At 38.6% G+C, this 18,721-nt stretch overlaps 1 protein-coding gene across 1 annotated transcript in view; it reads right to left on the bottom strand.

Moving 5' to 3' along the window:
* Window positions 1–18,721, bottom strand: part of CSNK1G1 (casein kinase 1 gamma 1) — a 154,768-nt gene that overhangs the window by 69,336 nt on the left and 66,711 nt on the right. Inside the window, 1 exon segment of the mRNA XM_010598038.3 lies at window positions 3,400–3,440. Within this exon segment, the coding sequence (XP_010596340.2) occupies window positions 3,400–3,440 (41 nt within the window).

Raw genomic sequence — 18,721 nt, 5'->3', positions numbered from 1 at the left:
AGACCTCAAAGTGACATCTTTGTTTTTTAACACTTTAAAGAGGTCTTTTGCAGCACATTTGTCCAGCGCAATATGTCATTTGATTTCTTGACTGCTGCCTCCATGGGCTTTGATTGTGGATTCAAATAAAATGAAATCCTTGACAACCTCAACGTTTTCTCCGTTTATCATGACATTGCTTACTGGTCCAGTTGTAAGGCTTTTTGTTTTCTTTATGCTGAGGTGTAACCTATACAGAAGGCTGTAGTCTTTGATTTCATCAGTAAGTGCTTCAAGTCCTCTTTGCTTTCAGCAAGGAAGGCTGTGTGTCATCAGCATATCGCAGGTTGTTAATGAGTCTTCCACCAATCCTGATGCCACATTCTTCTTCATATAGTCCTGCTTCTTGGATTATATGCTGAGCATACAGACTGAATAAGTATGATGAAATGATGCCACCCTGATGCACACCTTTCCTGATTTTAAACCATGCAGTATTCTCTTCTTCTGTTTGAACAAACGTCTCTTAGTCTATGTAAAGGCTCCTAATGAGCACAGTTAAGTGTTCTTGAATTCCTATTTTTCACAATGTTATAATTTGTTATGACCCACACAATCAAATGCCTTTGCCCAGTCAATAAAACACAGATAAACATCTCTCTGGTATTCTCTGCTTTCAGCAAAGATCCATCTGACATCACCAATGATATCCTTCGTTCCAAGCCCTCTTCTGAATCCAGCTTGAATTTCTGGCAGTTCCCTGTTGATGTACTGATGCAGTGGCTTCTGAATTATCTTCAGCAAAACTTTACTTGTATGTAATATTAATGACAATGTTTGATAACTTCCGCATTGTATTCGATCACCTTTCTTTGGAATGGGCACGTATAAGGATCTCTTCTAGTCAGTTGGCCAGGTAGCTGTCTTCCAAATTTCTTGGCATAGATGAGCGAGTACCTCCAGCCCTGCATCCATCTGTTGAAACATCTCAGTTGGTATTCTGTCAATTCATGGAGCATTGTTTTTTGCCAATGCTCTCCGTGCAACTTGGAATTCTTTCTTTAGCACCATCGGTTCTCGATCATATGCTACCTTCCGAAATGGCTGAATGTTGCCCAATTCTTTTTGGTACAGTGACTCTGTGTATTCCTTCCATCTTCTTTAGATGTTTCCTGCATCATTCGATATTTTGCCCATAGAATCCTTCAGTACTGCACCTCAAGACTTTAATTTTTTATTCAGTTCTTTCAGCTTGAGAAATGCCAAGTGTGTTCTTCCCATCAGACAGAGTTCTGCTCCTTTTCATAAGGTTCTCACTTGCCAGTTTCTTTAGAAGTAGATCACCAGGTTTTCCTCCTAGTCTGTCTTAGTTTGGAAGCTCCGGTGAAGTCTGTGCACCATGGGTGACCCTACTGGTATTTGAAATACCGGTGGCGTAGCTTCCAGCACCATAGAAACACACAAGCCAGCACAGTACAACAAGCTGATAGACGAGTGGTGGGTCTTAAGATGTTGAATCCATAAATCACAGAATTCAGAAGTTTTCTTGAAGTTATCTAGTCTATCCTTCTGCTTCCAGGAAGGTTTTATCTAAATCGATTCAGGCAGACTGGATGGAGTATTTCATATCGTTAATGACTTATATGAAAAAAGAGCTCATACTCTTTGTAAAATCAGCAACCACTGGAGCTGAATTCAAAGTGTCTCAAAATTTTTGTAGTCAAAAGAAAAGCATGTAAGACTAATTATACTGTAGCGTCATTTCCTTATTCATTTATTTCCTCAGATGGAGAGGGATCATTCTTGAAAATCTCCATTTCGTTGTAGGTCTCCGACTAGATCACCATCAAAGCAGCAAGTTACAGAACTTGTCCTAATGAGAACCTCAGAACTAGTGCCCTAATAACCTTTAACAGTTCACAAGGAATCAAGCAGAGACAGTGATGACAAATCAATACGGAACCCAACAGAGGTTGATACAAACACCAGAAAGAGGGAACAGCCTTTGGATTCTGACAAGCCACAAAGGCCAATAAACTTAGACACCATGTAACCTTCCTCAAACAAAATATTCTCAAATTTTATACTGGAAAACCTTAATAGGAAATATTCAATCCAATCTCGGTTTAATTCAGGAAAAAAAACAAACTAAATCCACTGCTGTCGAGTCCATTCTGACAGCAGATTAAAAAAAAGGGTAAGACTCTAGAGAATTTCGGGTTAAAAGCGGGTCTACATCTCACATGTATTCAGACATGAGGAGTTTTTTCTTGCAAATGGAAGGACTAACACCCTTCAGCCACCCTTCATTACATGGCTGTAGCCTGCTCAGTCAAGTGGGGCTGCACAGTGCTTTTCTGGAGGCACTATGAAGAGAGGGCATTGCAAACACTTAGTCCACAGCTGGCGAGGGGACAGTAATTTAGCAGCATGGAGAGAAAACATTTTTCACAATTGTTAGAAAACCTCTGTTACAAAGACCCCTAACAATCTAGGCAATGGGTAAAGGTGGGGCTATTTACACTAATAACAGTTCTAGAAATCCAAGAAGTATGAGCCCACAAAAAAGATCCAGGCAAAGTAGAACTGACACATCAGCATGGCTTCCTTGCATTTCTGTGCCAGATGCTGGTTATGATTATATTTCCACAGAGGGAGGGGGCTGGCCATTTGCCAGAATCGTGGTTATTCAGGAACACACATGCCTGCCTGAAATCCTAAACTGACAACAGACGGCCACCTCGTAAGAGTGTAATGCTTCAGGCAAATTTTGCTCTTCCAATGAAATGAGCTCAGTTACGGCCCTCAGGGCTCCCTTTGAGAACACATGTCCAGCAGCAAGAGAGGAGGCCCACAGACAAGAAGGTTAGCCTCTGTGACGCCTTTCAAAGTGATTCCAAAGAGAAACGAGGTACTGAGATATACCGTACTTCCAGTTGATAGAAAGTCTACATTTGGTTTTAATTACTGACCACTCAAAGTTCAAAAAAGTTTAGTAAAATGAAAGGCAAATGCAATGGTCCATCATGTCTAGTCATTTTCAAATGATTTTATTTTTTAAGATAGCACTGTAAAAGGTACAGAATTAAAATAGTAATTCTTCCACCCATTTTTCCAGCTATTTTTCATCAACTAATTTTGATTCATTGTTGCTAACACCATAGTTAGCATCATCTAACTATAGTGTTAGAGTATATAGTGATTCATCACTATAATATTATTTAAAAAAAAACCACTGTCGTCAAGTCGATTCCGACTCATAGCAACCCTAGATTATAGTGGAAAGAAAATGTTTAAGTAGGATCATATGTAAGGAAAACACCCGCATTAGTATTTTTGTAAATGTTTACAACTCTTTCCCATAAAAGGGTATGTGAGGGGTGAGGGCCCCGAAACATAATTACCACAGATTCTACTCACCAGTTTGATTGCTACATATTCATTGGTGTAGAGATTTTTACCTAGGGAAAAAGCAGAACGTGTATGTTTTAGTGACATTTATTCTGGGAAATGCAAAGCAAAATCTTAGCTCACAGGGTCATGAGAAAGGTCGGATTCCCAATACTGTTCACATGTATAAAACATGATTTATAAGTGAAAAGCGAGGTAGACAACAGACTTAGCAAGTATAGAACAAAAAGAGCTTGAGAATATAGAAATTTAAGTTAGACACAAGTACTTTTTTAAAAAAGAGAAAAATCAATGTCTCTGTCTAACATACACGCCTACATACACCTCACGCATTTCTTATTTATTATTTCCCAACTATTTAAGCCATGAAACAAACAAAAAAGGAGAAATATCAGAATTTCAAAGATATAGAGATTTTAACTTTTGGCATGGACCTACATTCTGCAAACTCACTGACAAACGGGGATTTTCTTTTCTTTTTTTTTTTTTTTTTTGCTCATGGTATTTAATATCTTTAGAGGACATAAAGGATAGAATGAAATAAAAGCAATTACTGCCCATCCCTCCTCTTAGAGAACTCATCTACTGCCTGTAAACAAATCTCAAAGGCGCTCTGACTTTTCACGAGAACTCCAGTTCTATAGCTTTATGTGCAGGAAACAGATCTCCACCTATACAGCACTACCACCTCTAGGTTCTTCCTGGGTTGATAACAACTCTCCCTCTCAACATCCCTACTTCTATAAATGGAACCAGAATTCTCCTGGACATCTAGACTAAGGACCTGCAGTGATGATGGGGATGAGGATGGGAGCAACAACTATCACCCAGCCCATATAGCATGTTACGTACTACTTAGCTCCCCGCTACCTTTCTACCCCGACCAATCCCTGAAGCTTCAACTTTAATTCTTTCTGAGTGTTTAGTATGTATCATATAGTTCAGTCACTGCACAGGACTTCATACTGCTTTTCAGTGCTGCTTACATGTCTGTCCTATCTTATCCGGCTAGACTATAAATATCTTGAGGGCAAGGATTTTACCTAATAGTTCTTTCAGTGCCCTATGATGCTTAAGACCATGTTCTGCATATATCAGACATTCACAACTTTGACTGATTCAAAGTTACTGGCATGTATAGTATGACTACTTTTTAAATAAGACACACAAATTAATGCTATATTTATATATACTAGCTGATTTTATATATGTATGTACATATCTATACACATATAAAAAATACACACATATATACATATAATATGAAAAAGGATACAGAAAGATGTATGTTAAGGTGTTAAAATAACTTTCTTAGTCTTTTTATTTTTATATAACACATATAACTTTTATAATGAAAAAAAAAAAACTTCATTTTGGGAACAAGAAACTGCTTATAATACAAGTTCTCATTTTTACCAAGCTCTAAACAGATGTCCTTTGCAAACGACATCATCATATTATCAGCTTCCTGAATACCTTTATGTGTCAAAGGAGTACACAAATGTAGGAATAATTTTGTCTGCAAATAACGCAAGAAAGAAGCACTCACAGGTTGCCAGACAAACACCCAAGAAACCACTCTAAGGTGTACAACTTTTTTAAAGGAGCACAGGCAGAAAATATGCATTTTTCCCTTTCTATATATTAGTTTTTTTATATATTAGTTTTGTAGCCCTGGTGAAGTGGTTAAGAGTTCAGGCTGCTAACCAAAAGGTTGGCAGTTCAAATCCAACAGCTGCTTCTTGGAAACCCCATGGAGCAGTTCTACTCTGTCCTATAAAATCACTATGAGTCAGAATTGACTTGATGGCAACAGTTTTTGTTTTTATTTTTTCCTGCCTAGCTGTTATTATCTCTTCTATTCCTCTCCTGGGTTTTTTGTTTTTTTTTTATTCCTCTCCCATTTATTAGCTTTTCACAATTTCCTCAAATATATCAAAATTATTTGTTGTGGGAACATTAATTAGAAACATAAATGAACTTTTAGAAGCTTACTGCAACTAATATATGTTGCTGTTGTTGTGTGCTGTCGACTTGATTCCGACTCACAGTGACCTTATAGGACAGAGTAGAACTGCCCCGTAGGATTTCCAAGGAGCTGCTGGTGGATTTGAACTGCTGATCTTTTCGGTTAGCAGCTATAGCTCTTAACCACTGTGCCACCAGGGTTCCAGTAACAGATAGGCAAGTCCCAGGCAAATTAAGACTCCAGTTTGGCCCAGAGAGAGACTTCTTCCACAGCAGCTGTGATGTTACATAAAGATTTTTCAGGAGAACCCTTGATGGCTCTGTGTAAGCATTGTTATTGTGACAACTTTAGCACAGAGTTAAACCCCAAGAATTTAGCATGGTTTAAAGTAAAAAGGTCAGGTTATAAAAGTTTAAAACTGTAAATGTGTTTCTGAGTTGCTGACATTCCCTGTCCCTAGCTTTAGCAATAGGATTTACTGGGGGTGAGGGAGTACAGGCACCAGAATTCACCCTTGACTCTCACCCAGTACAGTATACCTTTACTGTTTAAAGAACTAACTTCGTATTTGAAGTCCATACTGCGTTGTTCCAAACTGAAAAAGGCACACGGCAGGGTTGTATCCTTTCACCTCACTTATTCAATCCTTATGTTGAACTGAAAAGCTGGGCTATATGAAGAAGAACATGGCATCAGGATTGGTGGAAGACTCGTTAACAACCTGCGATATGCAGATGGCACAACTTTGCTTGCTGAAAGGGAAGAGGACTTGAAGACTTACTGATGAAGATCAAAGACTACAGCTTTCACTATGGATTATACCTCAACATAAAGAAAAATCCTCACAACTGGACCAATAAGCAACATCATGATAAACAGAAAAAATATTGAGATTGTCAAGCATTTCACTTTACTTGGATCCACAATCAAAATCCATGGACGCAGCAGTCAAGAAATCAAATGACATATTGCATTGGGCAAATCTGTTGCAAAAGACCTCTTTAAAGTGTTAAAAAGCAAAGATGTCACTTTGAGGACTAAGGTGCCCCTTCCCGAGCCATGGTATTTTTCAATCACCTCATATGCATGTGAAAGCTGGACAATGAATAAGGAAGACCAAAGAATTGACGTCTTTGAATTATTATTGTGTTGGCAAAGGATACTGAAAATACCATGGGCTGCCAGAAGAAGGAACAGGTCTCTTTTGGAAGAAGTACAGCCAGAATGCTCCTTAGAAGCGAGGACGGTTAGACTTTGTCTCACATACTTTGTACATGCCATCAGGAGGGCCAGTTGCTGGAGACGACACAGCAATGTTTGTTAGGATGGCACAGGACCGGGTGGCATTTTCTTCTGTTATACTCAGGGTCATTATGAGTTGAAACCAGCATTGATAGCACCTAACAATAACATGTAACACCAAACATGGTACCTGATACATCACAAAAGGTTAGCTTGCTTGTTCTTGCTTTTCTCTGGGGGCACCAAAAGAATAGAACACATGTCACCCTTTTACAAAGCAATCATCCTTATTCCTAAGAGGCACTCTGATAATTCTCCTGAGCTATGAGCTGATCAAATGAATTCCTTTGCCAGGAGGCAAATGCATCATTAAAACTAAACAGGCTAACACAAAAGGCAGCCATGTGGAAGTCCAGACAATCACTCAACCACTATCCTCTGTGATACACATGACACAGAAATTTTGCTTTGGAAGAATTTAATTGCAAAGATTGAAAGTTAAAATCTTTGCCCATTTAAAATAAATGACTGTTTCAGCTAAAAAAATAATATATCAATATCTGTGAGAAAGGCAGGCAGTTTAATGGACACAAAAATACCACTGATGAGATGGCACAATCCCAAACACTCAAAGCTTTTAGTATCTGTTGCACAAAATTCACAATGCTTCTCAGTCTCACTTCCTGGCTATGGGTTCTTTTATTGGTAATGGAGAAGAAACTGCATTACGTAGTAATTTTTGGAGCTTTAAACCTAAACTCAGCTCTTTCAAAGCAGCAGTCCAAGATTTGATGCTGCCCATAGAACCCACTGCACGAAGACTTCTGTTTCAGTAAGTCACCTATGGGGACGACGTTTACTGTAAGCTTCATCAGATACAGCATTATTTCAAAGAACCAGCAGGTCTCAGTTCTCAGAGCTGCATTGATAAAGAAACACACAGCCTTGAGCTCCCAGTTTAGTTACATCTCCAGCTGTCACACTTTCTTGCCCTAAAGTGAAAGCAGTACATTTATAAATTACTATCTAGATAGAACTTCTTAAAAATCCGGTCAAATGGACTTGAGTCAATTAGTTAAAGGTACTTAAAACAAGAAACTATTTTTATGTAACCCATATTGACTTAGGGCAAAGACGACACACTGGCCTATTGCCTCCACCACCCAGAAAGCGCCTCTTAAGTGGGCAGTAAGATTAAGAGTAAAAAGATAATAAACGGCACTACAACTTCAAAGCAAAACCTGGAAGTCAGTTTCAGATTTACTAACTTAGTGCTACTAGTATATTAATACACTACATAGGTACACTGCCCAAATGGTGAGCAATTAAAAGCAAGAATAGTTTCTGCTTTTCCCAAGTTTTCCAAGGGATTACTTATTGAATATAATTAAGTATAAAAAATCTTACTAAAGCTTATTCAGCACCACTGGTGATGGTATAGAGCATGCTTATCACTAACAAAACAGACAACGTTAAAATGTTTTCTAAACTGCAGGGCATGACCTATTAGTGGTATAAAGTAAATAAACAAATCCAGTGGGTCCCGACCAATAATTTTCTTGAAAGAAATACATTGAAAAAAACCAGAGTATACCCAACTTAACAAGAATAAGTATTATTTCATGAAACTTTTTTTTCAGATACATACTCATATTTAATTTTGTGTATTGGGTCACGATATAATATTTGTTTTTCAGTGTAGATGGTGGTGGGAAAAAAAAAAAAACAGAATAAAAGCCACCAATAAAATCCTTCTGAAAAGCAGTTTTGATTATTTCATTTTGAGATGACAAGCTTAGGTCAGTAATTGGACTAGCTTTTATGACTTCCCTAAACTACTAAAAACCCACTGCCATTGAGTCAATTCCGACTCACAGCAACCCTACAGGACAGAGTAGAATTGCCCCTTAGAGTTTCCAAGGAGCACCTGGTGGATTTGAACTGCTGACCTTTTGTTTAGCAGCCATAGCACTTAACCACTATGTCACCAGGGTTTCCTCCTAAACTACTAGCCATGATACTCTGATCAATCCATTAGTAAGGAATATTAAGGCATTTGTAACACGTAAAAGTCCGAAGTAAGCATGGGTGGAGTGAGGCAGAAGGTGGTGGGGGCAAAGGAAGGAGCAGGAGGTAGAAGACATTTACAAAAGGGGTCAAAGCAGGGCCCGCACACCATTTTCAAGAGGGTGAGCCTGTATAGTACTTTCCTTTTTTTTTTTAATTGTGCTTAGGTGAAAGTTTACATAGCAAATTAGCTTCTCATTCAAAAATTTATATATCCTCCACCAGCCTGAACCCAGAAGAACTAGATGGTACCTGGCTACCACCACCTACCACTCTGACAGGGATCATACTACAGCATCTGGGACAGAGTGGGAGAAAAATGTAGAACAAAAGTCAAATTCACACACACACAAAAAAAGACCACACTTACTGGTCTGACAGAGACTGGAGAAACCCCTGAGACTACAGCCCCCTGACACCCTGCTCAGAACTAAAGCCACTCCCAATGCCCACTTTTCAGGCAAAGATTAGACAGGCCTATAAAACAATAATGCACACGAGGAACGTGATTAGTTCAATCACATAAGAGACCAAACGGGTAACTGCTGCCCAAAAGCAATATGAGAAGGTAGTAAGGGACGGGGAAACTGACGATGGACACAAGGAACCCGAGTGGAAAAGAGAAGAGTGCTGTCACATTGCAGGGATTGTAACCAATGGCACAAAACAGTTTGCACATAAATTTTTGTATATAAAAGTTTTTTAATGAGAAACTACCTTGTGCTGTAAACTTTCACCTAAAGCACATTAAAAACAAAAACCAAATTGTTTAGTAACACTGGTGGCAATCCCCGCACTGTGTCAGTACTCCCCCCCTTTCCATCCCAGGTTCCCCCGTTTCCATTCATCCAGTTTTTCTGTCCCTTCCTGTCTTCTCGTCTCTGCTTTTGGGCAGGTGTTGCCCATTTGGTGTCGTATACTTGACTGATCTAAGGAGCATGTTCCTGTGTTATTGTTTGTTTTACAGGCCTACCTAATCTTTGGCTGAAGGTAAACTTTGGGAGTGGCTTCAGTTCTGAGTTAGTAGGGTATCTGGGGGCCACAGTCTCGGGGGTTCATCCAGTCTCTGTCAGACCAGTACATCTGGTCTTCTTTGTAAATTTTAATTTTGTTCTACATTTTTCTCCCGTTCTGTCCTGGAGTGTCTATTGTGATCCCTGTGAGAGCGGTCAGTGGTGGTAGCTGGGCACTATCTAGTTCTTCTGGGCTGCCTATGCAGTACGTTCAAGTGCTTCCTCTTCGCAAGCATAAGGCATTGGTGCCTCAGTGGGAGTTCTTGCCTTCCGTGAGGGAGATTTGGCTTAATTCTCAGCCAATGCACCTCATGCAGCCACCATCCGTCTGTCAGTTAAGGTTTGTGTGTTGCCATGATGCTAAACAGGTTTCAGCGTAGTTCCAGACTAAGAAGAACTAAGAAGAAAGGTCTGGGGATCTACTTTCAAAAATCGGCCAATAAAAACCCTCTGGATCACAATAGTCCAATCTGCAACCAGTCAGGGGGATGGCGCAGGACCTGGCAGCATTTTGTTCTGTTGCATATAGGTTGTCCTGAGTCAGGAGCCAACTCAATGGCAGCTAACAACAATTCTTTACAAGGCAAATATGTGAACTTTTTACACTGTAGTGGATGAGAATAAAATCTAGGATGAACCACTCCAAAAAGCACGATACTCTGCAACAGAAAAGTGCTAAAGTACTTTCACCTGGTAAAAATTTATTCAGTAAAATTCCAAAAGTATATAAATTTCAAAAGTGTACAATGATTTCTCCACGTAATCTCACCCAATTTCAATAAATGAATTATTTTGAAGCAAATCCTAGATGTTGTATCATTTCGTCAGTAAACACTTCATTATGAATCTCTAAGAGATTGGAGGTACTTTTTCAGAACTGATGGATTACTTGCTATTTGAAGATCTCTGCAATATCAACGTGGAAAACACAAAAGACCAAATGGGGACCCCATATAAATGGAGAAGTGAGACATATCAGTCACACAGGAAGAAAAGGGTCCAAATGGCCCTTTGAAAAGTGAAAAAGATTTAAAGTGAAAACATTTATAAATGGATTTCAAGCTAAAGCAACTAATTCACAACAACTATGATCATGGACCGTCAATGAGCTGGACTTGATCACCAGCCAAAAAATAGTCTAATATGCTTTTCTGCCAAGACGATGATAATATAAGTTTTAAGAGGAAATATAGATGCTGTTAATGAAGTCAGAGCAGGAGTAAAGAATATTTCTAATCAAAATGGATCAATGACCTAAACGTATGAATTAAAACCATAACACTTTTAACAAAACACAGCAGTAATGCTTGAGGACCTAGTTTTCAACATTGGAGTCTTAGATATCACATTAAAAGCATGAGTAACAAAATAAAAAATAAATTGGACTTCATCAATAGTAAAACTTTTATGTTTATCAAAGGACTTCACCAAAAAAGTGAAAAGACAGCCATAGAACGGGAGAAAATATTTGAGAACCATATATCTGATAACTTTTGGCAGTTCCCCGATGATATACGGGGAAAGTCATTTTTTAATTATATTCAGTAGAATTTCGCCAGCATGTGATATTAATGATATTGTTTGGTAATTTCGACACTCCATTTAATAGCCTTTTTTTGGAATGGGCATGAATATGTTATCTCTTCCAGTCAGTTGGCCAAGTAGCTGTCTTCCAAATTTCTTAACATAGACAAGTAACTGCTTACTGATGAAGGTCAAAGACTAGAGCCTTCAGTGTGGATTACACCTGAACAGGAAGAAAGGAAAATCCTCACAACTGGATCAATAAAGAACATCAGGATAAACAGGGACAAAATTGAAGTTTCCTTTTGGAGAAAGAGGCGAAGGTTGCAGAACATAACGTAATTAATGTCACTGAAATGTACACGTAAAAATGGTTGAAATGACAAATGTTTTGTTATATGTAACAATAAGATTAAAGAAAAAATTCTATGTAAAGTCAGGTACTTAAATAATGTACAAAAGGGAAAAGGTACAAAAGGTGGAGAGTCTGCTCAAGCCTCCGGAACCAGGGAGAGGTGTTGCTGATTCTGTGCAAGTTAAGTGCAAATGTCTAACCTACCGTGCTGGATCAAAAAAAAAAAACCCTTCCCCTCTCTGGAAAGTACCTCTCTCCCATTTACCCACACCCTCCCCACTCTGCTCAGGTCCCAGTCTGGCTTCAGCGACTGCTGTGCCCCCTGGGCTGGAAATGGGACCTGTTGTGTGCCCTAAGCCATTCTTCCTGCTTTGGAGAAAGGACAAATTAACAAACAGGAAGAAATAATCTGCCAGCTCCCCTAAACCAGGAACTCAGGCAGGCACAGCCCCTTTGCCTAAGCACAGACATAAGGGGTCCATGGACTCTGAATGCCTTTCAGCCCTGCCTAGACCTGTGTAGGCCCATTTCAACACTGTAGGCCCTCATTAGCACAGTACAGCAGGGTATATACCTGAAGCCTATTTTCAACTGCAACAGCTAAGGCGGAGTGGCAGATTTATGACATTTGGCACTGCCCTGCCCATTAAGCAGGGTCCTCACCTGCCCACATCAGGGGCCTGAGGATTGGTGGCTCCACCCACTCCACCTAGCCACCTATGACAGAGGTCCAAGAACAAGTGCTGCCTCCCAGTCCTTACAGCCAACAGCATTGGGTGCCCAAAGTCCAGCTGCAAAACCCACCCACCTACGTGCTCTTAGGGCACAGGGACACGCCTTCCACCCAAGTACTCAGGGGCAGCCATCAGCTCAGTACCTTGCTCAGTACATAATCCCCTACTGCAGCCAGATACCTGTGCCTACTCCAATCACCCCCTCAGTAGCTGTGCCCATCTAGGACTGTTGGCAACAGCCTGCACCACACACTTGGTGACCAATGACCTGGACACCTGAGCTGAATCCATACAAGAAAAGTAAATGGACTCCTGGGCTCACATACCTAGTAACAGCTCTAACTGCCTGGTGACAGGATGTGAGAGCCCCAAAGACACCAATAATCAAAGTAGCTCACATGACCAGGCAGTTTGGGCCTATCAAAACAAAACAAGAAGCTAGGACACAGTAAGCAAACATAAAATAAATAAATATAATAACTTACTGATGGCTTGGAGACAAAAGTCAATATCAAATCACATAAAGAGGCAGACCATGATACCTTCATCAAACAATCCAAACAAAGAACCAAGAAACCTCCTGGAGGAAGATAAAATCTTGGAATTACCAGAGATAGAATTCAAAAGATTAATATACAGAGATCTTCAAGAGATCAGGAAGGAGATTTGGCAAAATGCAGAACAAGCCAAGGAACACAGACAAAGCAACGGAGGAGCTTAAGAAGGTTACACAAGGGGATAATGACAAATTTAACAGGCAGCAAGAATCCAGGGAGACAGCAATCAGAAATTCAAAAGATTAACAATAAAATTTCAGAATTAGATAACTCAACAGAAAGTCTAGGAGCAAAATTGAGGCACTGGAAGTCAGAATCAGTGAGACTGAAGATAAAGCACTTGACACCAATTTATCCCAGGAAAAATTCGATAAAAGAATTTTAAAAAACAAAGAAACTGTAAGAATTATGTGCAACTCTATCAAGATGACTGCAGTACCAGAACGAGTTGGGTAACAGAAAATACAGAGAGAATTTTTGGCAGAAAGCTTCCCTGATGTCGTGAAAGATGAGAAGATATCTGTCCAGACACTCACCAAACCCCATACAGGGTAGATCCCAAAAGAAAGTCACCAAGATGTATTATAATCAAACATGCAAAACCAAAGATAAAGAATTTTAAGAGCAGCTATGGATAAACAAAAAGTCATCTACAAAGGAGAGTCAATAAGACTAAGCTTGGACTACTCAGCAGGAACTACGCAGGCAAGAAGGCAATGGGATGCTATATATAGAGCCCTGAAGGAAAAAAACTGTCAGCCAAGAATTATATATCCAGCAAAACTGTCTTTCAAATATGATGGTGAAATTAGGGCATTTCCAGAAAAACAGAAGTTATGGGGATTTGTAAACACCAAACCAAAAACACAAGAAATACTAAACCGAGTCCTCCAGTTAGAAAATCAATAACATCTGATAACAACCCAAGACTAGAACACAGGACAGAACAACCAGATATCAACCCAGATAGGGAAGTTCCAAAAATAAATCAAAGCTAAAACACTGAAAATAGGGAAACAGAGACATCAATATGTAAAAGATGACAACATTAAAACAAAAAAGAGGTACTAAATAATGTTGTCACAGAACTTTCATATGAAGAGGAAGACAAGGCAGTATCAAGAAATAAAAGATTGGTTTAAACTTAGAAAAACAGAGGTAAATATTAAGGTAACCACAAAGGAAACTAACAATCCTATACATCAAAATAAAAGACACAAAGACTCAGCAAATACAAAATCAACAACAATGAAAAAGATGAAAAGAAAATACATAAAGAAAAAAAAACTCAGTACAGAAAATTAAGTGGAACAAAGAAACTGTCAACACACACACACACAAAAAAACACATCAAAATGACAGCACTAAACTCATACCTATCAATAATTATGCTGAATGTAAATAGACTAAATGCACCAATAAAGAGACAAAGAGTGGCAGACAAAAAAACACAATCCATCTATACACTGCCTACAAGAGACACACCTTAGACTCAAAGACACAGATAAACTAAAACTTAAAGGATGGAAAAAAATATATCAAGCAAACAATCAAAAAAAGAGCAGGAGCAGCAATAGTAATCTCTGACAAAATAGACTTTAAAGCAAAATCTACCACAAAGGATAAGGAAGGATACTATATAACGATTAAAGGGTCAATACAGCAGGAAGACATAACCAGGAGCCCAGCGACAGGGCTCCAAAATACATAAAACAAACTCCAACAACAATGAAAAGAGAAACAGACAGCTCCACAATAATAGAAGACTTCAACACACCATTTTTGGTGAAGGACAGGACATCCAGAAAGAAGCTCAATAAAGGCACAGAAGATCTAAATACCACAATCAACCAACTTGATCTCACAGACATATACAGAATGTTCCACTCAACAGCAGCCAAGTATACTTTCTTTTCTAACGCTCTTGGAACATTCTCCAGAACAGACCGCATATTAGGCCACAAAGCGAGCCTTAACAGAATCCAAAACACTGAAATATTACAAAGCATCTTTTCTGACTATAAAGCCATAAAAGTAGAAGTCAATAACAGAAAAAGCAAGGAAAAATAATTAAATACATGGAAGTGAACAACACCTTGCTCAAAAACTAATGGGCTACAGAAGAAATTAGGGATGGAATAAAGAAATGCACAGAATCAAATGAGAATGAAAACACATCCTACCAGAACCTTTGGGACACAGCAAAAGCAGTGCTCAAAGGTCAATTTATAGCAATAAATGCACACATCCAAAAAGAAGGGCCAAAATCAAAACGTTAACCCTTCAACTTGAACAAATAGAAACAGAGCAGCAAAAGAAGCCCTCAGGCACCATAATAAAATCTTCCTTTCTTCCTGTAAACTGCTGTCAATTATAATTACCTAGTTTTGTAGTCCCACTCAGCAATTACAACTTGGTTCAGCATGCCTGGAAATTTTATGGTTAAATTCTCCTGATTAACTAGCTAAGTTGTCAATGCATAATCCTAAAATTTTTGTACCTGTAACATTTCTAAAATTATCACATGAACATGTGACGCACACTTGTGTGTCAATGAATGTGTGAAAGCTCTTCTCTCCTACTGTTTTTTGACAGATTATACTACTGACATAAATAATTCTTCTTCAAGATCTGTTAAGGTTGTTTAACCTCAACAAATTGTGCTTGAGTTAGAACCAAGAGGCTGGTTAAACTTCAGATGCAATTCCAAAAGATGTTTAAACTAAATACTACTAGGAAGAAGAATTTTATAGATATTTGTAGTTTTTCCAAGAAAGTTAAAGCATTTTATCTGGGGTTATAATTTTAAATTGAATCCCTCCACAACATGCTGGGGAACCCAAACAAATAATACAATCTGCTACACACCTGTAAAGTGGAAATACAAAATAAACATCCTTTACCGAGGGGAAGAAAAACTACTTTGTCAGGTCTGCAACTTCCTTTTAAATGATTCAAAAATATACACCTACATGCACAGACATACATACATACACATCTCAAAAGAGATAAAGCATATAGGACAAAATATGAACAGCTGGTAAATCTAGGTGACAGCATATACTCCTCATTCTATTGTTTTTACTTTTCCGTAGTAACAAAAATGTTCTTTACACAGTTTGGGAAAAAAAGAAAAAACAAACTATGAGTCGGAATTGCCTTGGCAGCAAAGGGTTTGGTTTTTTTTTTTTTTTGGTTTATACACAAACCAAGTGCTTACTACACTGTATATCAAGCACTGTTTTCTATCATTATATACATTATATGACATATCTTCACAACATCTGTAAGGTAGATATTATTACCTTTATCTTAGATAGGTAGGCAAGGAGGCAGGCAGGCAGGTAGGCAGCTGGACAGACAGATATAGCTAGGTGGATAGCTGCTGTGGTGTTGACTCTGATTCATGGCAACCTTACATACACAAGAAAAAAACACTGCCCTGGTCTTGCGGCATCCTCACAACCACCGGCATGTTCAAGTCTATTGTTGCGGCATTTGACCAATCTATCTCACTGAGGGTCTCCCTCACCCTTGCTGGCCCGGTACTTCACCAAACATGACTGATCCCTCCTGATGATGAGTCTAAAGTAAGCAAGTCTGACAATATACTGTTGTGATCCATAAGCTTTTCATTGGCTAATTTTCAGACGTAGATCACCAAGCCTTTCTTCCTAGTCTGTTTTAGTTTGGAAGCTCCACTGAAACCTGTCTGCCAGGGGTGACCCTGCTGGTATTTGAAATACCGGTGGCATAACTTCCAGCATCATAGCAACATGCAAGTTACCACAGTATGAAAAACTGACAGATGGGTGGGAGATCCTATCTTACAGAGAAGAAAATGAAAACTGGAAATGCAATTTGACTCTAGAACTACTACTTTTAACCACCAAACCTATTGCTGTCGAGTTGATTCTGACTCATAGCAACCCTGCAGGACAGAGTAGAACTGCCCCATTGGGTTTCCAAGGCTGTAAATCTTAACAGAAGCAAACCTCCACCTCTTTCTCCCATGGAGCAGCTGGTGGGTTCGAACCACTGACCTTTCAGTTAGCATCCGAGGCCTCCCAGGAATCCTTTGGGGAAGACAGTAATGACGTAACTTCTAAAACTTGTTTGTTTGTTCCATTCACAGAATCTAAAAATTTGCAAGTTTTTAGGAAAATTTAACATTGTGGCAATAGCACAATATGTCAATTTTCTCTTTGGTTGGATGGTTGGTTTTTTGGCAGATACAGGCCCAGTTTCATTTGTTCAAAATGCTAAGACTGCCTAAGAAATGATTAATTACAATAGGTAACATTTGATTTAACAAGTCGTTCACTTAAAAAATCTTATGTTTTATCTTAATTAAGCCTATTTTCTTTCAGATAATTGATTTTCAATTTTTTTTTTTTTTAAGCACCAGAACCATACCTCTGTTCAGATAAATACTTACTTGAAAACTCAGTATATAAAATAGGTAACACGGAGGGTCCTGCTTGCTCACTCTTCCTTTCCCCTTCCTTGAAACAGAAAACAGGGGCTCCAGGACTTTGTGGGAGTCAATATGAAACCAATTGCTTTAGCTAATGTGTATTTGTAAGTCATTAATGATCACAACTGACAAGAACAGAACTAGCTGGTAGGACCTCAAATTCCAATTTAAGTTCATGAGTGATGGCTCAGTAATTCAGATGAGGAAAGAATATGCTGAGAAGCTGTCGCACACACCCTGCTTTAGTCAGAGAAAGAAGTGTCTTATTTTAGAAGCCAAGGAGGAGTGTGTCATTGGACAAGCAGCTACCCTTAGCCAGTTTACCTCTGTCAGAAACATCCTTCTGTGCTAATGTACTTTTGTATTTTTCATCAGATATCAACGATGGAAAAGAACACAGAGGTCAATTCTTTGAGCTTCCCTTTTCTTGCCTGCAAGGAAAAACATCTTCTAACCATACCCTACTTCTTAAGGATGAAGGACTGTTAAAATTATATGCAAGCTTCTCTAGTCTAAAGAGTCTCCCATAAACATAAGTACATCCTTATTTGGATGTGAAAGAAATATCTTCTATCTATTTATTCTTGTAACTAAGAACAAATCCACATGTAATTATTTAGAGATTAAGGGTATACATTTTCTCAATTTTGGAGGACTACAATAATTCATATCCTAATGGTTAGGTGATTATTCCCAGGCCTAGAAAAAGGCTCAAAAATTTAAAAACAAAAAAGCCTTCAAAATATTCCCTATGTTCCTCAATTAATGAAAATCAATCTGCAAATCTGTTTCCACACCATTATGTCTTCCTATCTTTTACCCACAATCATTCTCCATCAAATTTCCCTTCTCTTAAATCGTCAACATTCCCCTTTCTGTTGAGGCAATATACACAAGTAAGCTTCCCTAGAAATAATCCTTCTGTAGAAAAATGGGCAAAGGCCACCAAGAAGCAACTCTTAAAAGAAGAAATATAAATGTGTGGAAAGTTACGTAACTTCACCCGTGAACAAATACACATTGAAGTGATACCATATTCTTCGCTTAGTTTGGCAAAGATGAAAAGGTTCTCAATAATGTTCAAGGTTTTTGAAGGGGCAGGAAAACAACTGTACATGCGTGTGCAAGCACACACACATGCACATACACATAGAGATGGAGAGTAAACCGAAACCATCTGGAGGGCAAGCTGACAACATGTAACAAAACTGCAAATGTGTACACCTTTTGACTCAGAAAGTACACTTCCAGGATCTACTGTAAGAAAATCATCAGCTGACATTTTAAAGAAGTGTCTGTAAAGATGTTCAGTACAGCATTACTTATAATATCAAAAGACCGAAAACAACTTACACATACAGTAAGATGACTAAATAAATTATTAAATAATACA

This window comes from Loxodonta africana, chromosome 13 (assembly GCF_030014295.1).
Source record: "Loxodonta africana isolate mLoxAfr1 chromosome 13, mLoxAfr1.hap2, whole genome shotgun sequence".
NCBI classification, from domain to species: domain Eukaryota; kingdom Metazoa; phylum Chordata; class Mammalia; order Proboscidea; family Elephantidae; genus Loxodonta; species Loxodonta africana.
This window is presented reverse-complemented; position numbering and strand designations above follow the sequence as displayed.